Source organism: Rhamphochromis sp. 'chilingali', assembly GCF_963969265.1.
Source record: "Rhamphochromis sp. 'chilingali' genome assembly, chromosome: 9".
NCBI lineage: Eukaryota > Metazoa > Chordata > Actinopteri > Cichliformes > Cichlidae > Rhamphochromis > Rhamphochromis sp. 'chilingali'.
Genome location: NC_137936.1, coordinates 23,836,982 through 23,861,885, shown reverse-complemented (window position 1 = coordinate 23,861,885; position 24,904 = coordinate 23,836,982). Strand labels below are relative to the sequence as shown.

The 24,904-nt window shown below is 40.9% G+C and overlaps 1 protein-coding gene across 2 annotated transcripts in view; it reads right to left on the bottom strand.

Annotated features, from left to right (window-relative positions):
* The window catches only part of cacna2d2a (calcium channel, voltage-dependent, alpha 2/delta subunit 2a), a 178,491-nt gene that overhangs the window by 117,128 nt on the left and 36,459 nt on the right, over positions 1–24,904 (bottom strand). For both annotated transcript variants that reach the window (XM_080890968.1, XM_080890969.1), the window contains exon 3: positions 6,839–6,955. In XM_080890968.1, the coding sequence (XP_080747094.1) occupies positions 6,839–6,955 (117 nt within the window). The remainder of the gene's footprint in view (positions 1–6,838; positions 6,956–24,904) is intronic.

Genomic DNA, 24,904 nt, shown 5'->3' with positions numbered 1-24,904 from the left:
TGGAGTGGAGAGGACAGGTCTTTCCTTCAGAAGGTGTGAGCAACGTGGAGAGAGAGCTGCCGTCAGAAGTGGCCACTTCACACATATTTGTTTTCCAGAGCAGTGAAGTGAGCCACAAATTATTATTGTTTTTGTCTTTTTTTTTACTTGAATTATATCTCTGCACTTGCTGCCTAAGTCTGCTTCCACTTTTAGTTTGTTTTTTAAACTTAATCTTTACACTGTCCCTTTGCTTTCTACATCATTTCCATGCTTTCATTTTCTGACTTTCCCAACCCCAAAACTATCCCAGCAAAGTGTTGGGTGTGTTTCTATCAAACAGCCAGCAGGCCAGAGGCACTCATCCTTCAGCCTATAAGAGGTATTGGAATAGTTTTGAGATCTGTGTAATTGGATTAGACCAACCTTAGTCCCTTTTCTATTTCACCAGTCTCCTCTGTGAAATCATAACTCAAGAGCTTTGACAATGGTAGTTTTGCTGAGCAACAGCTGATGGGAATGTAGAATGATCTCTGCCTGTGGCTCGTGGCCTTGTCTTCCCTTACAGAGACTAAAAAGTCCCAGCAGAAGCCTGACTGACAGCTCGACTCTGCCTATCTTTGACAGCATACAGGATATTTTCCCGTTTCAGCTGGTTCTAAAGGGCCCCACTGATCTCAGGACTCTGTGGCAATGATATGGCGCATCACAGCGAGGGGCAATGGAAGGTATGAGAGCTAGCATCAGTCTGGGAGGTCTATCACACCTGTTTGGCTTTATACACATGACAGATTACATGAAGGGCTGTGTTCTCTTTGGCTGCTCTGGGTTAAAAGGCCTGTCAGACTGACACTTGCAGTATCAGTCAGGCGTGAGCCTGTTGCTCAGATAACACATGCACAAACATATAGGCAGACACAATGAAGATATTAAGCAGACAGACGTGCACATGCACACACTGGGGAGTTCAGATGCTACTGCAACATTTCAGTAAATGTGATCTCAGATAATCAAGCCAAAGTGAAAGTTTAAACAGTTACACAGTTACTCCAACCTGTAGCTCATCTTATTTGCATTTTTAGATGATACTAATTATAAATACTAGTTTGAATATGATCCAAATGTGTCTGATTCAGGGAAATAAAATGAATATGACAAGATCTGACAAATTAAAGGAAAAACCATAATAAAAATAAATAAATAAACGAATCCAGATTCATTTACACGGATGCTCTCCCTGGTACAAAGAGTTAACTTTGGATCATGTACTGGGTGGGGTATGAATAAAATGCAAAAGAGGCCCATATGATACTGATTTTATATCAAGATTGAAAGGGTAAAAAAATCTATGTCACATTGCAGAAGAGTTTCATTATTTGGGTTCTGATGGCTGAAGCTTCAACCTCAAAGAGTGCTCGGCTGGCCAGCGTGTCAATCGTACTCCCGACTTAATTGAAATCTCCATTTATAATCTATGAACACGGCTAGTGGAGAATTAGTGTAAATCGTGGTCCACATTTCACATTCGATGCGTGCGATACTCGTGAATTAGAATAACGGAAGATCGACTCTTCCTCAGGTGAATGAGAATGTCAGAGCGGGACGTGATCAGACGGCCAATAAGAAGAGTTCGTCAAAAATTACACCAAGAGGAATATTAAAGGAGGCTCGCAGTGCATACACCCCTCATTACAAAGACGAGTGCACATTTGAGAGTTCACTGGTGCAAATAAAAAGGCACTGTTCTACAGAAATGTGGAAAATAGTGATATGTCAAATGAGTCATCCTTCAACATATTCTTGACAAGTGGGTTGGTGCACGTGTGTATTTACTGAAACAACACTACAGGCTTGAACTGTTGACCGTCACGGTGAGAGAATCCAGCGCCACTGTTATACTGATAGGGTTATTTAGTTGGCACACTTCTGGCCCACTTGATCACTTATCAAGAATCAATGCAAGGTTGCTAAGAATTGATGACCTTTGTCCCTTGATGAAGCATTTGTATCCTAAAAGGGAGTGGTCTCGCCTGAGATTACGGTTTCACTGACTGCCGTGGATCTTGTGGTCACTAAATTTTTGGTGTTTCACTCCTGTAGAAATCCAGAGACTTGGAGAATTATTGTAAAGGTATTGAAGCTGGAGCGTGGAGCATGGAGACAAAACAGCCTAACACACTTTATTTTGGGGGTATTTTTATTTCGTATACTTGTTGTTTTAAAGCACCTTATAAATAAAGTTTATGCTTTTCTATTAAGGTGTCATTTGCCTTACTTTATTCTACAAATACAACATTAAGTAAATGTGCTTGTATCATCAGCTTATTATCGGAGAATTCATCTACCATATACAGCATGTTGAGTAAGTAAACTGCATGCTTACCCACAGAAAACTTTTCACAGTTTGTGCTCGGCATATAGACTAGATGACGCTACAGGTTATGTCACTAATTGGAAATAGCTAAATGGAAGTCTGTCAAGTGAAAACTGTTTTGATTTTCTCTGTAATGAAAAGTAAATTCTAGGAAATTATGCGGCTAGTACTCAGAAATTACCAGCGCATAAAATAAAGTGTTTCCAAAGTCTTCTAACATACATTAGTTTCATATGAGTACAAGTGAACAAGGACATCTTTTATATCTTCGAATGCGCATTAAGCAAAAAGTTGGAGCTCACATAAAACAGGAAAAAGTCCAAACACAAATACTTGTACCCCTCAAATAAAAAGTAACTGTCTAGATGTCAGGTTCAAGTCAAAAAGTCACTGAAATTAAAAAAAAAAAAAAAAAACATCAGAGAGAGAAAACTCTTGTATCAAATTTCAACGTACCTCGTGCACAAAAAAAAAAGACAGCTGTCCACCGGCAACATGCGAGCCTTTCAGCTAGCTGAAGGTTTTTGCCACATTTTAATTTTGGCACAGACCGTAGAATCAGATCATTGTTTGAGGAGATGGCTGAAGCCAGAGGCAAGAGAGGGAGAGCAGACAGATACATTCAAAGGAGGAGATTAAGACAAGGGAAGGAAAAGAATAAACACGGAGAGGCTTTTGACAAAAAAGTAAGTCAGCTTATATCGCTTCCATTTTTAGAATGGGGTAGACTGAGTACAGTGCACTTTAAATAATACATATTTAAATACCTATTTTGACAGTAGCTGTATGAACGCAGGCATACATCACGCTACTAGACATTAAAGTTAAAAACCTGAAGACCAAAAACATTCCATCTGCCATAAATTTCAAGCATATATTCATCCAACGCTTTATTTTATACACTTCAAACGCCTGATTGCCAATTAACCTTACAGGCATGTGTCAATGGCCTGTGGGAGGAAACCCACACACGCATAGGGAGAACGTATAGACAGGAAAAGCGTCAGCTGAGCAGGAGATTCGAACCAGGAACCGTCTTTCTGTGAAATGACAGTGCTAAACACTGCATCACCATGTTACCCAAATATACCTGTACGAGTGTTAGCTCTCGCAGGTAAAGAAAGTAAGAATTAGAAAACAAAACAAATAAAAACTCAGTAGACTGATTTATTTTGCTTCACACCTTTACAACTATACAACCGGAGCACTTAAATGAATAAATGTGCTGCTAATTTAGGAATTTAGGCCGAATCAAGTCAATGCTGAGCAGTGAGAAAGGCTTCGCTCTCCCTTATATATCAGTAACCAGTGTTTAGAGTCAATGTGCATTTTCTCATTAGTAATATAAACATGAATTACAACGAAGCACCCGAAGCATTATTTAAATAGGTTGCAGGAGAATAATTTCTTCGTGCACACAAACACACACGTGCGCGCACACACGCACACATTTCCTCATTTTTTAAATGTGTGGCAGGGAATATTTGGAACTAAATAACCATTACAGGGGGTAGAAACAGGCTGGAATATAAAACGCTGTCAACGGCGCGCTGAGCGGAGTTTGAGACCTTCTTATCTACAGACTGCATTAAGACATGGCTTTCACTTTCCTCCCTGTATGAATAATAAGTCCACATGAATTTATTTGCCCTACAGTCTTGAATTTTCAGTTTTAGCTAAAATAATAATAATAATGAAGAAATCATAACCTGCCTAAATGAAACATATTAGCTTGTTGCATACTTTGTGTTAACATTTATGTTTTATGATGCCATAATCACTCCATTTCTTCTTTCCCTTTAATCATCCGACTCCCTTTTTTTCCCGTCCACCTGCTTTCTTCTTCCGATTATTTTTTTTTTTTTTTGCACACTCTTTCTCTCCCTTCCTACCCCTCCTGCTCCCTCTTTCCTTCCCTCTCGCTGGCTGCTCATTTTCAAATCTATGAATTTCTGAACATCATTTTCTTGATTTTTCCACGCCTCAGGGAGACATTCTCATTCCAGACCTTCTCTTTTTTCACCTCATTTCCTCCCTCCTGAGTCTGAATCTCCCAGACAGGATGTGAGGTGACAGCGTGGCCTGTGGAAGTTAGGGCGGGGGTGTGGGGCTTCAGTGTGTGTGTCCGTACATGTGCGTGCATGTGTGTGTGTTGAGGAAGGTGGAAGGGGTTAAGGTGGGGGGTATAGTCCAAAAAAAAAAAAGGATGAAGAGGGTTTTTGCCATTCCAAATTCAATCCTGGACATGACCACAGGAGACCTACAGTTACGTTTTCTTCGCTTTAAGGATCCAAGCTGCAGAATTAACCGTGCCTTTGAGAAACTTTTGCTCCTTAGCATGAATGTGCCTCACTTCCCACAAGACCTCATGCTCTTAAAAGATATACACTTCTGCTCCTTCAGAGGACTTCATAAATATCACTGCTTTGGCCTTGAGTGACCGTATTTGGGCAGAGACAGAGGGAAGGAAAGCAGACAGTCCCTCGGTCACCTCCATCTTTAAATGATGTGCCATATGGACTAAAGTCAAAGTATATCTTGTACATACCCACACACAGTGTGCTCCATCTAAGGCAAGGTTTGGAGAACTACAGTAAAGTGCAAAATTCTTGAGCCAACACTTGTTTCTTTATATTTTGCTGGGAAAATGGAAATAAGGTGCAGCAATTTATTGAAACGTGCAAGTATAACTAGAAATGCAACATATAAAGCAAAAACAGTGTTTGCACCACTCTACGTGTGATGAGCCTCAAAGTCAACATTTAGCTCCGACTACTTTTCAACACAGCCTGAACTCTTTTAGGCAGCTTTCTTGTAATTGCTTTAAGTGGTCTTCAGGGATTGCTCTCCGGGCTTTTCTGAAGGACATTTAAAGCTCTTCTTTGGTTTTTAGCTTTTTTTGTTCTGTTCTCTGTCAAGATGATCCCATACTGCTTCAATAATGTTGAGGTCTCAGCTCTGGGAAGGCCAATCCATGACTGATAGCGTTCCACTGTGTGCTTTTCTACACAGCTATCTTTTTACTGCACTGACAGTGTGTCTGGATCATTGTCACTGTCTATTGTAACTCTATCCTGACCTCTTTACATACTGATGACAATTTGAATAAAAATGTTCAAATATTGATTCATCATTTTAGATTAATACCTCTTTAATAATCATCTGCTTGATGTAATAAGATTATTTTATGTCTGTCAAACTATGTTAATGTTTGGCTTTTTTTTTATTGCAACAGGGTAACAAAGTACCTTCAGATACAATTTGCTAAGATGTCTGTTATTGGGTTCATGTGTGTTTTATGATTCACAGGCCAGTGTTAAGTGGCCCTATCAAACTAAAACCCTTCCTCAGAAAATAGTCATGTACAGGGACTGAACAGAAAGTGAGTGAAAAAGCAGCCAATGTGCAAAGAAAACCTTTGAATGACCTTCAGGGAACCTGAGGAACTATTGCTCAATAGTTCTATTGCATTTAATTAAGAGCGAGAAAGTCTGGCTCCTTTAAACCAAACAGGAACGAGCGGTGACGAGTTTTTCACAATTTTTCAACATATTTCTGCTCAGCAAAACAAAATACTAAACAGGAGACATTAGATTGGACTAATTCTGAAATGGTGGATTTTACAAACAGTCTTTTACTTTATCTCTGTCTATTTAAATTAAAAAAATTAACCATCTCCACTTTCTCATTTACCTACTTGCCACTCATCTTCTTGGCGTTTATTCCCCAACCACCCCCTTCTCCTCTGGGTTAGAGGTTTCCCACTGGGAGAGTGAAACACATTTTTAACTAATCACAGCACTGCCTGAGCATAACAGTGGTAATAATTACATCCTAAAATGCGGGACATTGAAATGATAACCTTCTCACACACCATACAAACTATATTTCAGAATATACGCCTTCAACATTTAACAGAAAAATAAAACCCCTCAAAACTAATTTGAAAAACAAAGCATGAATACGGTTACCTCAGTTGTCGACAAAATATAATTAGCTCAAACTGTATTTTAACTGTAAAGAAAAACTATGCAGCTTTTTCCATCAAATTTAAAGAAAATCCGTTGTTTTGAAGTAAGTAGGAGGAAAGATTAACTGCAACATAAAAACAATGCATCATTTATAATGTGCAGGAAACTATTCAATTATGGATGATTGACCAATATGTTTCTGTCAAGTATTTAGCATTTGTAGTCACAGCCAAAAAAAGACATCGTTATTGTAATGCGTGCCTAAAACTCCTTAGATCCATCACAGCTAACTCTGATTTACAAAAGCAGGAGATTCTTCAAGCAAGTCTTAATTAATTAAATTGAGCTTTCAGAGTGCTGGCACTGAAAAATATAACGGCAGCGGATGCATTTGTATGCACAGAAGGTTCACCTTTCAGAAGAATCTAAAACACTCACCATGTATGTGTGCAGTGGGGCATAGCATGTGTTTGTGCACAGGTGTTTTAATACATGTGGAGCATCATCCTCTTACCTCCAGGGCTTTTCTCTTGCTGTTGAGCAGCTTGGAGATGTCCCGTGCCACCCTCTCCACCAAATCCCTGGGGTTGTTTCGCTTGATTTCAAACTGGCTCTTCTTCTCGTTATAAATCTGCAAAAAGAAAACACGGGGAATCAAAGGTCGGGTTATTGGAGACATTTGTTTAATTAAGAGTATCACAGAGGAGCAGGTTGCCCTATTCACAATGTAGCACAGAGAATGGTAAACATTTACTATAGAGCAGGCAGTAAGGAACCTGCCATTATGCCAGTAAGCCTCGGCACTGTAGCAGAATTAAACACAGAACAGAGCCTTAATGGCAAAGCACTTAGCTAGCTGCATCTGGCAGTTAGGCTCAAATTAAATAAACACAAACTCCAGCGGATTCTCACCACTGGGTGAGCACCTTGTATTTCGACTGTGTTAACCCTTTAGGCCTCTAACTCTGAGACAAGCAGAGGTATTCACAACTTGCTGACCAAATATCTGCAGTTCAATCCATTGTGTTAGCTACAGATTAACTTTAATCAATCTAGATGCATAATTTATGATCACTAGAAGATTATGTGAAAAAGGGAATTGTACTTATACTAAATCAGCAATTAGCAATCAATCAAGAACACTTAAAACAGCGACGGACATTGCAAAACACATAGAAAATCAGCTTCGGATGCCACCAGGGAATGGGATGTTTGATAAGGACGGATATCCCGAGGTAGAACTGTGCATACTTGGGCCGCTTAAAGGGACGGTGCTACAGAGATTAGTCTGCTCCCCTGGAAGAATTGTGAAGGCTGACTCAGCAGCCAGAGCTCTCTATAGGATCTGTAGACTACAACAGAGCACCACCCGAGGGATTACCACTTATCCTGCTGCCCTAAGACACCACAAGACCCATTTTCACTCCATAAAACCATTTTGTATAGTTCTTTTGAAGGAAGCCCAAAAAGAAGCCTGTTGTTGTTGTTGTTGTTGAATATGTTAAAGCAATTAGAGTCATGTCAGCCTGAAATGCTGCATTTGCAGGGTGTTTAGCTGGCCTCACTGGTACTACTGACTTCCTCAATCAGTCAATCACATACTGAAAGCTAAGAATCGGTAATAATTTAGTTTATACTAAACTCTTCATAAATAAGGACATATCACCGTGCATGCAAATCAATTATAAAATGAAGGTGCATGTTAAGCTCCACAATACAGAAAAGGGGATCTGACGCAGCATGAACACAAGCTGTCATAACTAATTCAGGAGATGCTAAGATGTCTAAAATTAATTAGAAAATTTCCAAATCTTCTTAAAAACAGCAGTCAGCAGGGTGCAGCATTGGGCTCAAGTAGCTGCTTCTTAAATACTCATCATCTTGTTTTTAGAGATTGATTTTTTCCTGTTGTTTTTTCAGCAAGGCTTCAGACTGGTTTAAAATCAAAGGTGGCAGACCATAAAGTCAAGGTTAACGCAACCCCCACCAGATCATCTGATCTCAGTGATCTGTCAGCCCACATCAGCAGATGACTGAACTGAAGCCTTCCTATATTTCTACAGGGAGTGCAGAATTATTAGGCAAGTTGTATTTTTGAGGAATAATTTTATTATTGAACAACAACCATGTTCTCAATGAACCCAAAAAAACTCATTAATATCAAAGCTGTGTTTTTGGAAGTAGTTTTTAGTTTTAGCTATTTTAGGGGGATATCTGTGTGTGCAGGTGACTATTACTGTGCATAATTATTAGGCAACTTAACAAAAAACAAATATACACCCATTTCAATTATTTATTTTTACCAGTGAAACCAATATAACATCTCCACATTCACAAATATACATTTCTGACATTCAAAAACAAAACAAAAACAAATCAGCGACCAATATAGCCACCTTTCTTTGCAAGGACGCTCAAAAGCCTGCCATCCATGGATTCTGTCAGTGTTTTGATCTGTTCACCATCAACATTGCGTGCAGCAGCAACCACAGCCTCCCAGACACTGTTCAGAGAGGTGTGCTGTTTTCCCTCCTTGTAAATCTCACATTTGATGATGGACCACAGGTTCTCAATGGGGTTCAGATCAGGTGAACAAGGTGGCCATGTCATTAGTTTTTCTTCTTTTATACCCTTTCTTGCCAGCCACGCTGTGGAGTACTTGGACGCGTGTGATGGAGCATTGTCCTGCATGAAAATCATGTTTTTCTTGAAGGATGCAGACTTCTTCCTGTACCACTGCTTGAAGAAGGTGTCTTCCAGAAACTGGCAGTAGGACTGGGAGTTGAGCTTGACTCCATCCTCAACCCGAAAAGGCCCCACAAGCTCATCTTTGATGATACCAGCCCAAACCAGTACTCCACCTTGCTGGCGTCTGAGTCGGACTGGAGCTCTCTGCCCTTTACCAATCCAGCCACGGGCCCATCCATCTGGCCCATCAAGACTCACTCTCATGTCATCAGTCCATAAAATCTTAGAAAAATCAGTCTTGAGATATTTCTTGGCCCAGTCTTGACGTTTCAGCGTGTGTGTCTTGTTCAGTGGTGGTCGTCTTTCAGCCTTTCTTACCTTGGCCATGTCTCTGAGTATTGCACACCTTGTGCTTTTGGGCACTCCAGTGATGTTGCAGCTCTGAAATATGGCCAAACTGGTGCCAAGTGGCATCTTGGCAGCTGCACGCTTGACTTTTCTCAGTTCATGGGCAGTTATTTTGCACCTTGGTTTTTCCACACGCTTCTTGCGACCCTGTTGACTATTTTGAATGAAACGCTTGATTGTTCGATGATCACGCTTCAGAAGCTTTGCACTTTTGAGACTGCTGCATCCCTCTGCAAGATATCTCACTATTTTTGACTTTTCTGAGCCTGTCAAGTCCTTCTTTTGACCCATTTTGCCAAAGGAAAGGACGTTGCCTAATAATTATGCACACCTGATATAGGGTGTTGATGTCATTAGACCACACCCCTTCTCATTACAGAGATGCACATCACCTAATATGCTTAATTGGTAGTAGGCTTTCGAGCCTATACAGCTTGGAGTAAGACAACATGCATGAAGAGGATGATGTGGACAAAATACTCATTTGCCTAATAATTCTGCACTCCCTGTATTTGACAAATCTCAAATAGGGTGTCCTATTTAAGCTGCCCACAGTTACCGAACATCTACAAACTGCTTCAAAACCCACCAACAGCCCCGCCCCTCTTTTCTATGCTGTGTCTGACAGGCTGTCCTTCGTGCCTCCTCTGTACTGAGTGGTTCCTGCTCTGGCTGCTGCTACTCTGCCTGCTTCCGGTTATGAAGGGCAGAGAGATATGCTCTTCCAGAACAGAGGCCTCTAAATTGCTTCTAATGGAAATACCAATTTTCTTTTGACTAAAGTGCTCCTAAATGAACAGTAGTACTTTTTTTTAATGCATATCTTTTGTACACCAGTCAACCGCAAATGCTGACTATTACAGACTTTCCAGGGGTCCAACCTGCTATTATTGCATTGCCCCTGTGTGGTTGTATACTTTAGAACTGAGAGAAATTTATTAAAATATTGGATCTAATCTAATCACCCAGTATCTGCTGATATCTGGAATAACAGATGCAAAAATTTATGCACATAAACAAAACTAATGTTTTTTGCTCAAAGGTTAAAACTGAACGTTTACAAACCAAACACATATTTATTCAAGACTTGATGAACTTCCGATTTCTTGCTTGAAATTTAAAAAAAAATCCATTTCTGTTGGATTGATGTGTTGCTGTGGACAATTAGGAAAGGAAATCACAGCCATCCATTTGATCCGTCTCTGTCAAGCTGAAAGCTGGGCAAGCAGCCAGACGCAGTCTCCCTCCACTGGCCCACTGAACATGCAAGCCTGAGAAGCTAAAACCATGCCAGCCGAGCACTCTGTTGAGATTGCCTGATGTTTAAGTTGGCCGCCCTCTCAAGCACCAGGGATCTTGCTTAGTTTCAAACAACACAAAGTGAAATGTGAAGGTGAAATCTTCTTTTGGCACACCACAGAGTCACTCACTGTTCAAGATTATTGTGATACATTGCCCACAATAAAAGTTTGACCATGATACAGCAATTTCGTGATACTAAAAATACTGCAAAATAGCTATACGTAACGCGTCACCATATCTAAACCTGGAGGAGAAAAACCTCCCTATCCGGGTCTCTGTCACAGGTGCAGCAGTGTGATGCTAAATTTATGGTCTATTGGTTGTGTCTGATTTGAAGGTATTTTGCCACAGAGAGACAACAGGGAGGGGTTTTCACCCTATGCAAATATTCTTGTGTGCAGTCCTCCAGAAACACAACAGCCCACACATTTGACCTACAAACAGCGTCTTCAAACATGGGTGACACTGTGCATTGGTCAAATGCTGATTGGTTGAAAGGTGAGCCAGAACAAAGAAAGGAGCAGTCTTCAGAGTGAAGCCTGAAAAAACATCAAGAATAAAAAAAATACAGCATAAGAAGCACAGACAACGGCTGCAGGTGACATGTTTTTGATGTTTTTAATATCTGGTTTTACTTCAGCTCAGCTTGTTATAACGGTCTCTTCTACGGTGGCCCTGAGAGGTCAAATGGACTGCTACTTAACACCAGCAAACAGAAAAACCCTGCAAAAGCACACAAAACAAAACGGAAGTCTTTCTGGGAACATAATAATGTGGCGAACCAGCTGTGGAAGTGACAGAAACCAGAACACGAGGGTTCATCAGTGTTGTCAGGGATTACATGATGAAGGTATTATGTGTTGTAATCGCATGATTCATATAATTTGCAGCTGCAGTCTGTTTGACCTCTTGGAGCTACCGTACTCTTCTCTACATCGGCAAGGACCAAGAACAGAACGAGCAAGAGTGTCCCACAGATGGGTTGTTTGTGACACTGCCCCCTGGTGACAGTAAACAGCTACAACATGTAGACAACAGTCATTAGCAGAGATGCTTAGACATCACTTTTCTCCCCAGTCACCTCTTCCAGCTCTTCGGAGGGACACCGAGTAGCTTCCAAGCCAGCAGAGAGTCTTAATCTTTCCAGCGTGTCCAGGGTTTGCCCTGGGTTGGACATGCCAGAAACACCTCACTTGGGAGGCATCCTCAAAACACCTCCGCTGGCTCCTTTCAATATCGAGGAATACCGAGCTCCACAGCCCAGAGACCATTTGGAGGAAACTCATTTGGTGACATAAATAAAATGTCAATTCAATTAGTTGTTTAAGTTGTCTGCCATTTTATCCTTATGAGTTTTTCTTCTTCTCTGGTTAACTTATATTGACGATCCCCTCATTCGTTTGATAAGGACCACAAGAAAGAGTCATGAATTTGTGAGTCTGGTGAGTTAAGCTGCCGTGGGAATCTTTTTTGAAGAACTTGTTAAGAAATAACAGCATCGGGCACCAGATTTTGATACCATATTGAAAAAGGAAGCTTGGAAAATATCGCCAAACCATTATTTTGTCCCACTCTGAATTCACACACACAGATAAATTACTCATTACCCCCGCTTCAGACCCTTTTTTTTTCTCCAAGGTGCAAGAAGCCGTTAATGGAATCTTATTAAACCATAAAACAAAAGCGAATTTTTTCCGCTCCATTGACAGACTACAAACCCCTGACTCTTTTAAGTGATGCATTTTTCTAGTCAATTTTAAAACCATGTCAAATTTGGTTTTAAATCAATATTCATTCCCTTAATGTGCGGTAGTACTTTCTGGGTCCGCCTCACCCTGGAAGATTCATGGCAGTCTCGGGGACATTACAAACAGGACTTTCTCTATCCTGATCCTTGAAACAAAACACAAAGAGAGAGATCGATAAAAATTCATAATGCTTAATGTACAAATTCCAAATCACTTTATCCGCCACGACTTATAGTGAGGTCAGTGTTTTTATCATTCCTCGTTTGCGAATCCTCTTTATCAAAATATAGCTTTGGGGAGGATTTTTACAGGAAAGAGACACTGCTCTAATGCAACTGCCATCATTTAGGGAATTAAAAATCATTCAAATGGACTGCATAATTGTGCAGCGTCTGCTGCTATACTGCTATACTCATCAAACAGACATGTCGGAAAATGCACTCCTTAATTACCTCCTCAAAGCGCAGAGTCGGCTAACCATTAAGAAATTAAGTCAACTATTGTCATTGGTCCAAAATATATGAAAATTGGCTTGTGCAGCAAACATTAGGTTGGTACGTGCAGGTCTAAAATAAAAGCAGAACACCTACTAAAATCTCAAACTACTTGGATTCTGTTGCCCATAATACACGCTGCTGTTTGCCAAGGAAAAACACCTCACAGGGTTACTGTGTGCTGCACCACATATTACCATGATCTCTCTTTGTGGTGAAATTTGATCTACTTCACTAAACATTCCCCATAGCGCTGCTGTCTAAATGCATAATAAATTCTATTTTAATAATTAATTATATGTTAAATACATTGAAATTATAAGTTTTTTCCAGCTATTCAAGTTTGTCTGGTTAATGGTAATTATCATTTCATCCATTTGCCCCTTCAAGACCATATTTACATAAGTCTACAGATTAGATGTCAGTTAAATATACCTGTGCTGGCAAGTGCTCTTTCAGTTTAAATGAGCATGACACCGCTGCACTGTATCCACCTACACATCATGTCTCCTTCTCCGGTGACCTATGCCTATTTTTTTTAATCGTGCCCTGCTGTCACATAAGCCCTGCTGGTATCAGTTTCTCTCTACTTTTTTATTATGTTTACCTGATGAAAGGCAAACTTATCTCCATCATCGCTGTACATACACTCATAAAAAACCACAACAAATAAAGGCCGATAGTAGTGTAGGGTACTCATCTATCCGACAGGTTGGCCATTACAATCTCCTTCAACAAGCAGATGAGGTTTCTGTTTACTCCGGGAGAGGATTGAGCAGCGCTGTCAGCTAGACTAAGCTCTGGCCGGCCAATGAGAATTGTGCTGGAGGAGTATTGGGTGTAGACTGACAGCGCATGGTAATGCTGGCATGAAGGGCCTGAGGAGCTTTAAATACCCTTTACCTAGAGGTTGGAGATGAGTGACCATCATCGCTGAAGGGCCATAAGTACATCAGCCTGTGTGAAATTATATTTGAGGGCTTTAGAGCTTGACTCGCTCAGGTAATGGGGCAGCTACCGGAGGAAAAAAAACACACAAACGCAGTCGCTGGCAACTCTTCTGAAAATCATATGCAGTGTTTCAGCTGAGGCAAACCACTTCAGGCACTCTGGGCTTGTAAAAATAAATAACGGCAGAAATATTAGAGGTCTGTTCACTTACTGATGTGCTGTGCATCTATAATCCAACTATAGCTATGAAATCCAACTAAGCCTACCAATATGAGTAGTGAATTTAACTGTACTTGATGCACATAATTGGATTTTTGAATATGTTTTGTCTAGTTTCATATAAAATAAATACAAAATAAGTACTTTATTCAGATATAATCAAGAATACTGAATTCAATACTGAATACTGATGCTGGTCAACACTCTCCACTTCAAATACTGCAGTAAAGCCTGTCCATGTTTTCATCTATTTCTATTTTTACACAGTAGCTCTTGCAGTACTTAGACCACTAAATACTAAAGCTAAACTAAAACTAAAAGTCCCCCCTGGAGCTCCAGTTTGGCATATTTACATATATCATGTGGAGAATCCCTTCCCTTCCACTGCAATCAGGATTAATGTGCATAAAAATACAGATTGTTATATAAACTGATTTAAATGGGACAATAATGTGAACATTTGGAAAATATAAGAACAAACTAAGAATCCTTCAGTGCGAATGGAAAGGTGAGCGCTGCATAGCTGCGTAAGGCTGACTCATTGTTTTCGTGGTCACTGTAGTCAGTCTTTTAAGGAAGTAGAATTTTGGTTCAGATGACACTATATCTGAATGGATGCTTACCTGACTGCATTGTCAACTGCCCATAATAAAATACACTTTGCCATGTTACATCATCTGCAGTAATACTGGTATAAATTCTTACGTGATCTAAAACTGTCATATCCCAATATCATTGGTGTAGTTTATGGTCCCTCATCCTTGTCTGGAGCCTGTTTGAGAGCAAGAGACACGTGTCACCTCCCGTGATGACTTAGTATCTAAAAAGGGAGCTCCTTCAACTTCTAAACAACTACAGTGCTATGCAAAATATACAAGAAAACTGTTCCCGCTAAAGGTGGAAACGGCAAACTTGTTTCACCACTGGAGACAAAAGCACACCTTTGAGCACAACCTGACTATGAAGTAGGAGATATGAGCAGCTGGTGATGTAAAGTAAACAAAAGACTCCACCGAGCATCGCTGGAGCACTCACTAGTTGCACTCCATTTGACAGAAACAGCATCAGTGGATAGAAATTACTGATGTGCTTACACGGTGAAAAAGCAGCTGCTTACAGTTCCAAAATATTTTTCAGTTTTACTATTTGACAATATTGTGCAGCTTACGATGAGATCTAAGGTTAAGTTACTTTAACTACTGTTATATTAAAGTATTAAGCAGTTATTTTATATTTTTACTTAATGTTTCCAGAGAAAACACTACTTAGTATACTACTTACATCTGACTTACACTGTGTCACAATAGATTTATTAGAGGAATCCACATTTTTACCTTCTGCAGGACCAAAGCAATTTTTGTGTAAATCAACCCCAGGGGTTTCCAATTCAAGTGATGTTGAATCCCAGGGCTAAAACCCAGGGCTGGTGATGTGGAGTAGGACTCTTTCAATCCAATATATTGTAGAGTACAACTCAAGTAAAAAAAAAAGAAGCTCAAGTAAAGGGTAAGGGTTAAATTGAATTCAGGAAGAGTACTTAAACTTATTTATTTCCCCCCACTATATAGGGCAGCTTCTGCAGTTCACATCACCACAATATAAAGGCAACAAATACAAATCATTTTATGCATTTATAGACACGAAAGTAGGCCGATGATTGATGTCGTCCCCCCCCACTGAAAGATTAGAGGCATGGTTAAGTCCCATTTATAATACACAGACATGACAGCTCTGAGCAGCATTTTACAGTATAAAAATTACAATCAAAACAGACAAGATGTGGATGTGACTGTTAAGCGGTGCCCGTCCTTTTTTTGTAAAGAGGAATGATAATTCACGTACTGGAAAATGTGGAGCAAATTAGCAGCGTTAATCAGTTATGCTGTTGGCTGGAATCTGTGACGCTTAGACAGCTTTCTGTGCAGGCCTGTCATTCTCACAGGAAAAGAGGAGAGGTGGCTCTCCAGAGCGCCTCTGACAGCCAGTCAAACCTTCTGCCGCTAACGCTCACACAGGATACGACAGTATCTCTGCCAATCGCCACCAATATGCTTTCACTGGCAGTCGGGACATTCAAGTTCTGAAAAATTGCACACACAGCGAGAGATACAAATGTGCTTGTCTGCAAACTCACACCCTCTGTGCAGCGTCGCACATACTCACATTCTCATCATTAGCCCTGATGACTGGTTTCAATGTGCCAAGCCCTAAGTGTCACTGTAAACACGCAGATGGAAAGACAGAGGGTGACAAGACTTCAAAAAAAAAAAAGACTGTTAAAAAGCAGTCCACCGCTCTGCAAGTCAATTTCCATACTATTTTTTTTTTAAATTGTTAATGCTGCATAACATTTCAGTACCGACTCATGTTATCACACAAACCTTGAATATTTCAAAATGTTCCTCCTGTCATCAACAGAGCAGAGGAAAGGCAAAACAGTGAAAATGATAAAAAAAATGAAAACCATTTCTCTCTGCCTCTGACACTTTTTATAAAGACTTGTTTGTTGACTCTTTTTTTTTTGCTATGTTTGCCGGTAGCACTGATGTTCCTCAGCAGTGCTGATGTTATTGTGCCTTCGCCTGTGTCTAAAGGAGAGGACTGCTTATCTCTCTGTGAAGTCAGCCACAATAGGCCACGTCTGGCTGCGGCGACGCAGAAGTTGACAGAGACTGATGCCACATCATTAAGGAATATTAGTGGGTTCTGTCGAGCAGACCGGGCTTCCAGAGGCCCCAGGAAGAGTTCAATAAGAAAGAACACATAGGGAGCAGCGGGCCCTCAGAGGAGCTCGATAAGACACAACACACCAGAAAGCTCTTACAGTTCAATAGGACTCTGAGAGTCCAGTCAGATGCAGAAAAAAGCAGACCCTAACTGCTACTGTTAAGTTAGTAACACAAGGAGGTTTTCTATCCCTTTGAGACAGAGGAGGAAAAGAAATGGACAACACGCACCCAATTAATCTGTCGCCTGCTTTGATGACATATACTTTACTCCTATGTCCCTCTTTGCTCCTGTATACCAGGGCAGGCACCGCATCACGCAAACAGATCAGAATGTAGCACACCAGGAAGATGGTTCATACATCTGTATGAGCCAAAAACAATACTGAAGCTTTATGTTTTGCTGTTGAATTTTCTTTGAATTTCTGCACTTTTCATTCAGTGAATGCACATGGACGGCCAGATCACAGCTGAGCAGCCATGACCAAACATGGCAGGTCTGTCAGCTTTTGAATTTCTGCACATAAAGCAGCATAAGGCTGAGAGAAACATTTTTTTGGTGTAGGGCCGTGCTGATGGATGATGACCTTGGAGACCAGAGATCTGAGTGATTGTCAATAGCTTGAGAATCAAGGCGATTTTAGCTCGCTTTCAGAATAATCCATCAAATCAATATCAGCATTAACAATTCATGTTCGGTTAAATATGCCTCGCTATTGTGTAACGTAAGCATCTTTGCATAAAACTGACACACAAGTTTAGGTCGCACCTTTGCCCCATTTGAAATCAAGGTGCGTGCCTGCTAATTTGATTTTAAATTTGTGCTTAAGGTAACTGTGTTTGCAGGGATACTACTTTATGTCCCCCTTAACAACTTTTCATGTCAGCAAAAGACTCACAGCCTATGTGTGGAGGAGTACCACTCTGTACCTGTGTGGGCACAGTGGAGGAGAGACAGACGCCTACTCACATACATCAACATTACATGTCCTCAGGACTATGGACTGGTGTTTTTTTACTCATTCGAGTACCTTACACTACATCCACAGCTACCTTCTTCACACATGTTGATCATATGTTTCTTTTATGCACTCAGGCTTAAAAAAACACTAAAGTCATCTCCTCTGTGGCCAAATGATAAGTAGCACTTATATAGCAGCATTCGACTCCATTTTGAGCGCTCAAATCAGTTTCTACAACAAGTCTCATCCCCCAGTCACACACACATTAATCGCTGCTTTTCACACACACTCACACACTAATAGGTGCCCTGGGAGCAACACGAGGTTCAGTATCATGCCCAAGATCTACTGATCCACCTGTAGACAACCTGCTCTACCACCTGACCCCCAGCCATTCCCAAAATTAAAGCTTATTTAAGGTGGCCTTATGGCCTAAAAATAACAACATCCTCTGGATTAAAAAATATAGGGACTATCCAGTGCAGTTAAATTGCAGTTCCTACGGTGCCTGTACGTGGCATGGCTAAACTGCAAATCTGTAAAGACTCCATTAATACTAAATGCTAAGATGCCATTCACTCCATGCTTTACAGGAGAGGCTTTGCTGACCCATCATAATAATGTCCAACCACACTGCAGACTACAACATGCATCTGTAGTCAGAGTCAGCACACTGAGCTGGCCCCTCTAACATCTACAGCATACAAGAAAAAAGGAACTAAGCAAGAATTGAAAAATATTCCACTTTTCAAAACTACAGCAACCAGCTCTGTGAACGGTTGTGTATTGTTTTTTTAAAAAGAGGTAAACACCCCCCCCCCCACCCAAATCTGTTTAAAATGTCAGTGTCTTTACCAACAATTACGTCGTAGAGAAGTTTCTCAAAGCAGTGGTGGGGGCATGCATATGAATGTTTGGTTAATGTCATTCCCCAAATTTAAGTGTACTTGTTTCATTTCAGCTTAGTGAAAGTGTCTGTGTACTGCATTTTGATGTCATTTATGGTCGCACAAGTTCCCCTCCCCTCGCTTTAGATGTGTGTTGGGGAGGGCGGAGCTGAGCAGACGCCACAAAATCTAATAGCTCTCCGACTTCAATCAAACTCAATTTTCACTTTTATAGAAGGCAAAATCACGGAAGCTGCATAAACTGCTCCTCTGGCTATCCTTGTCAGTGCTGGGAAGGCTGTGTGTGTGTGTGTGTGTGTGTGTGTGTGTGTGTGTGTGTGTGTGTGTGTGTGTGTGTGTGTGTGTGTGTGTGTGTGTGTGTGTGTCCTCCTGCGTAAACTGAAAATTGAAAACGAGCCCACATTTTTGTTTCAAAACTAGAATATAATTTTGTCATTTATTTGTTGTCTTTATACTTTTTTCATTAAAACATTGAAGGCAATAATTTGCAAATCATTGCTTCCTGTTTTTATTTACTCTTTACGCATCGTGCCAATTTGGTCGTGAGCGGGTTTGCGGGGCTTGTTTAAAAGCGGCTTTAGAAATGTTGGCGAAAAAACAGCTGCTCTACACATGAAATGCTTTCAAAGAATATTAAAATAGTGACAGAGGTGCAAATGAGCCTGGGTCAGCCACAAAGTGTCACAGCCAGATATTGTTGGGCATTGAGTAGAGGCGGGGGGGAAAAGAAAGAAAAATAAACATCTGAGTACAGCCTCAGAGGCAATCCAGGGTGCCTGTCCCAACACAAAGTAAATCAGAGCAGACTCCATCCGGGCACCCATCATGTGAGAGTAAGGCTGGGCTAAATATTTACATAAACCCCATGGGGAGAGTTTGAAACCGGAGCAAGAAAGAAACAGAAGGATGAAATCCGGCAGAGGGGGATTGGGGGTAAGGGTGTGTTGGCTTCTGTAACATTATCAGAGGGATTGTCATCCAGTGATACAAACAGGTTTAAACAAAGGGAAACAACATTTGCATACACACAACCAAAGCCACACACACGTGAACAAACAGCCCACAGAGACAGGACTTTGCATACGCTTAGCCTCGCTTAATCTCCGTGCTGACATAGCCTATTCACCTGCAGGTACGGTCTCATACAAATCTCATCAGACTATTTAAATTCGCCATCTTTCCCCACATTTTAGTTGGACGTGCAGTGATAGTGATCGAACAGAGCTTACTCGTGTCACATTTTACAAGATACGGAGGTCCCCAAAGTGTTTGCACTTGTAGTGATGTAAAAATCTGGGTCATAATTTACTCAACATTATAGCTCAACCATCCCGGAATAAAACACCCTTTACAAGAAGTGTCGCACAACTTAACTAATTCAAAAAAAGAGAAAAAAGAAGATTTTAAAAATGACTCTTTTAAAAAACAATGCATGCCAATACTGCATGTGGGGATGTGAGGGGACGTTCGCTATGCTGAACCGCAAATCTGACCAACTGGACAGATGGAGCCCACAGCAATCTTTTAACTGCCAGGTTTAGTATGAATTCATTAATTAGCCCTGTCAACACAACCAAAGGGTCATGCAGAAGTGGTGTGTGATCCCAGAATTGTTCGCTGAAAACCAGCCAGCCGGTTAGCAAATATCGGACTGAGGGATTCATAGTAAGTGACTTGTTGGAGCGGGGAAGGACGAAGGTAAATGTGGGGCAGCCTCACCCCTGCTCCTCTCCTCCCTTCCATCCTGCCTCAGTCAGGGTATTTGTCTTTTAGACAGAGATAAACTGCAGCCTTTTTATTAACTTGCTGATGGTAGGGAATTGTTTTTTCCATCCACTAGCTTTTCTCAAATAGACAGCAGCAAAAATATCCTCCCTATAATTCTTCCATCGCCCATTTCTCTTATTTTCTTGACTTCCTCAGCCCCCTCCCCATCAACACCCCCTATTCAATAGTTTATGCGGCACTAAAACTGCCTGCATATTGTCACAGTAATGTCTCTGTCAGGGCCTGCTGTATATCACACATACAATCATCCAAATTTCATCTCCCATCCCATCGCATTAACTCACAGCAGCAGCAAAGTAACATGTGATCAGTGTCAGCCTGTGCGAGAGCATGTGTGAGCATGTACCTTATTGGGTGGCATACGTGCTTCATTTTGTGTGTGACTCTAGATGTTGCGGTATATATATGTTGGTTTAATTAGCATTTGAGTGGCTGTGTTTTCACTGTGTGTGTGTTTGAATGGCCACGGCGGTCCTCTTGATGAGGAGACAGAGCCCCAGGGGGCTTCTCTTTCTGTATTGTCTCCTCCACTTCCTCCTCATTTGACTAATTACTGCGCAACTTCCACGCCACTGATGAAGCCTGGCAGCTGTCCATCAGTCTGTTAGGTTGACTTGTTTTAAACCATTGATACGAAGGGTTAGCAGGAAAATGTACTTTGACAGGAACTAGACTTCTCTCAGCATGACTTTCAGCACATCCACAAATACTATAGCAAAGATAGCAGCTTTGGTTCATTATGTTTTTAAATATCCAATGTCCACTTGCATTATTTTTGGTTTGCAGTTCACTGCTCATGCTAATGTTCTTAGGTAATCTGTGACACAAAATATAGGCACTGCTGCTTTTACACGCAATCTGTCTGTTTCTGTCCGTTAGCTCATATCTATACAGCATCTGTTACACCGAAGCCTAATCTGTCCTACGCTGCATAAACTGCTCCTCCGGTCTCTGACCATCTCTGCCAAGCTTTAGTGTTAGATTTTAACCTGGAGTGACTATCCGTTTCCACCGCGCTGGACTATACGTATTAAAAAAATACTACCTTCCTGGCAGCGTTACTGCTTTTGTCAGCTCTTTAAATAAGACGAGTTAACCTAAATCTCCCCTGTTAAGTTCTCCCTTGTAAAACATGAGTAAATATGAGATGAATAATGAGCTAAGAGTAAGCAACTTGCACAGCCAGAAACAGCCAAGCATGGATCAGCTATAATTTGGAGATAAGGCTTCATAGAGGTATTAGAGCAGCAGAGGTCAATGAGGAGCTATTATATAATTCAAATGGCTTAAAAGATGCACAGCAGTGGAATTCAGTACTCGTTATCATAAAATACAGATGATATGTCACACAGAGTAACCTTGCAAAAGAAAAAAAAATCTGCATCTTAGTAATGTTTATTACTGAGTCATTTTTTTTATTATGATTTTAGTCTGATTTCAAAATAAATGTTCATTTTTAAGAGCTTTTGGGAATAGTTGCAAGGATGCAGGGTTCTCTTTTAGCCTTCAGCAGCTGATGTCTCAGCTGACACATGCATATGCATCTTATGGGGAACTAGAGGTTGCAGCTTTTAAATTGCTACAGTTAATGTACATCTGCAAGCTGCTTTGCAACTCTCCTCTTACACCTGAATTACATTTATGAACCTTTTTTCAAATCAACTTGATTACAACCCAAAACGCATTAGCATGTGGAGCAATTTAGGGTTCTCCGTTTTCCTCGAGAACGCTGAAAGATGTAGGCGGGAACAGTAAGGAAATTGCACCAGCAGCCTTACAATTAACAGGCGACCCAGTTAACCACCTGAAATACATCTGCCTAATCCTAGCAGCAATCTGGCACATTTCATCTTGCATTTCATCTTGTTTTAAAGCTTTTACCACGAACAAATGGAATTATCCCATCCATCTGTTGTTGTGCTCTGAGAAAAATATATTTTTGGCAAAATCTGAGGATTAATGTTTTATGCAGTGAACTTCTTGATTTAAGCTAGGGGACTCAACATTTTTTTGTCATTGGATGAAAAGAAAATCCTTAATAAGCTTTCAGCATATTGTTGGTTTTCTGAAAGGTAACGGAAACTCCTTTTTACCCTTTTAGCCTTAAAAATCTGACATAACAATAATAAAAAAAAAAAAAATCAAGTTCAGGCCAGGAAATGGGCCAAGCATAGGTCAGACTAAATCAGAGTAATATAAAGAAGAATAAAGAATAAAAATCCACACTGGAATCAAGATGGCTTAAGGAGACGACTCTAACCTCACTGAGCAGCGTTTGAAAACCCCTGGTAGCCAAAAATCAGGATTGACTTACTTTCACTGAATATGAGCCGCAGCGTATGCAAGTCCTTACCTGGTGGGAGGAGCTTAAAAGACCTTGCCATTTCTAGATTTCTGCCTACTGAAGCTTAAAACACATCTCTTGATGCTGCCTTTAAATTAGCTACCAAATTTAAATCAAATGGTTGGTGAGTTAAGTTTAGCTTTTGACTCTGCAGGCCCGGCGCCTACCTGAGTGACAGCCGCTATGACAGCCATTTTATTCTGGCCAACTTATCTGTCTTACCACAGGCAGAAGAGAGCAGAGAGGGAGAAATCCAAAGACAATTTAAACTCACAGTGCCGATTACATTTCAAACCTCCCAGACTGAATATTTAACCCTCTTGCCTTTCGATAAGTGATAGGGGGATTTTCACTGACTCAGGAACTCAATTTAACCTCCCCTCTGAGAGACATGGCTGCAGAAACGTCCTATAGGCTTGCCCTTGGTGACGGCCAAACCTCTTCCTCCCTCCTTCCCGCTGTGTGACGCTAACAGTGGCTGTCTGCTGGGCCTGATAGAGAGTGGCTCCATGCTAAGTCATTACACACGGAGCACAGCCTAATTACACACAGACGGCCCCATGTAACCTGCCAACAGGGTTACTGCTCTTAGAAGTGACTGCATTAAGCATACGGCGACGCAAACCCTTGTGGAGAGATAAGGGACGGCTGGGATGTCTTCGGGTGGAGGTGGGGTTGGGGGCCCTTAACAACCCTCCATATCTAACCCGCAGAGATGTCAGAGTCGCATCCAGCCCCGTTCGCTCCCTCAGCAACTCGCAGCCCTAACAGCCCTAACAGGTTTGCAGTGACACACTAAACTGGACAAGCTCTCAGCGGAAGGCAGATAGTTCTCCATATTGAACATCACAGGGCCACTTTTACAGCATGCCAATTCCTGCCAAACTGGCTGTTTCCATGGAAACGTAGCACTTAATGACCGATAACAGAGAACGACCTGGGAAAAAAGGGAGTTGAGAGCAAGCGAGAAAGAGAAAGCCACTGACAGAGAGAGATGGCGAGAGAAAGACGGAGATCTTGTGGAACAAAAGAAGCAATTTAGTATCGGAAGACAGCGTGAAGCCTGATTATGTCGTCAGTGTAAATGATCATTAATTTCCTTCTGTCCAGCTGGGCCAGATTAATGCCTACCCATTCTGCAGGGTAGAAAGAGAGCCTGGGCTTAACCATTTCATGGGACACCCCTACGACAGCAAGCGTGGCCTGAAAAAGAGCTGTGACTTGACCACACCGGCACCTATAACTGGATATACGTGGATAGTGGATACTGTCACTCTGTCAGTTTGCCTATTGTTTTGAATTTTTCATTAGTCTGGCAATGAAAACCAACCATCACCACAAAGTAAAACCAGAAAATAAATAATAATAATAATTAATGAGCTGGAAACTGTTTCATCAAATGCAGCAGTTCCTTGCATTGTCGTTTTTGTGAACTCTACTTCAGCTTTAAATATTTATCTTAACCCAAATCCAGTTCTTTATCATTTCCATTCTCTTAATCTGCAATGTGCCCGAACCAGCAATTTATCTAAGAGCAGAAAAAAAAGATGAGATTCTGCATTTTCCACTACAAATCTGATCCAATCCATAATATTTTTCCATGTTGTTTTGAATCTGGCCCCTAGTGGTTATTCCCATTAAAACAATGGTTTCAATTTGCTATATTGCAGCATGCATGAGGAATTAGGACCTCCAGTGCATGACTAAACTGATAACCAGAGAGCTTCTGTGTTAAATGAACCATTATTATAATATTCTGTGCATTTTTACACTAACTGAAAATATTAGCCTGATTAATTTAGAATATATAAACCTAATCCGTCATTAGCTATGAGGCCTGTAGTGATGACCTGTTAGTGTGACATTAATATGTAAATATTTGACACAACACTGACAGGTCAGATGTAAAATCTCACACGTGAGCACCAATCACATCACACTCACTCTCTCACACACACACACACACATACACACACACACCATGCACCTTAATGTCTCTCTGCACAGCTTAGTCGGTGGTTTCCACATAACTGGATCTGATC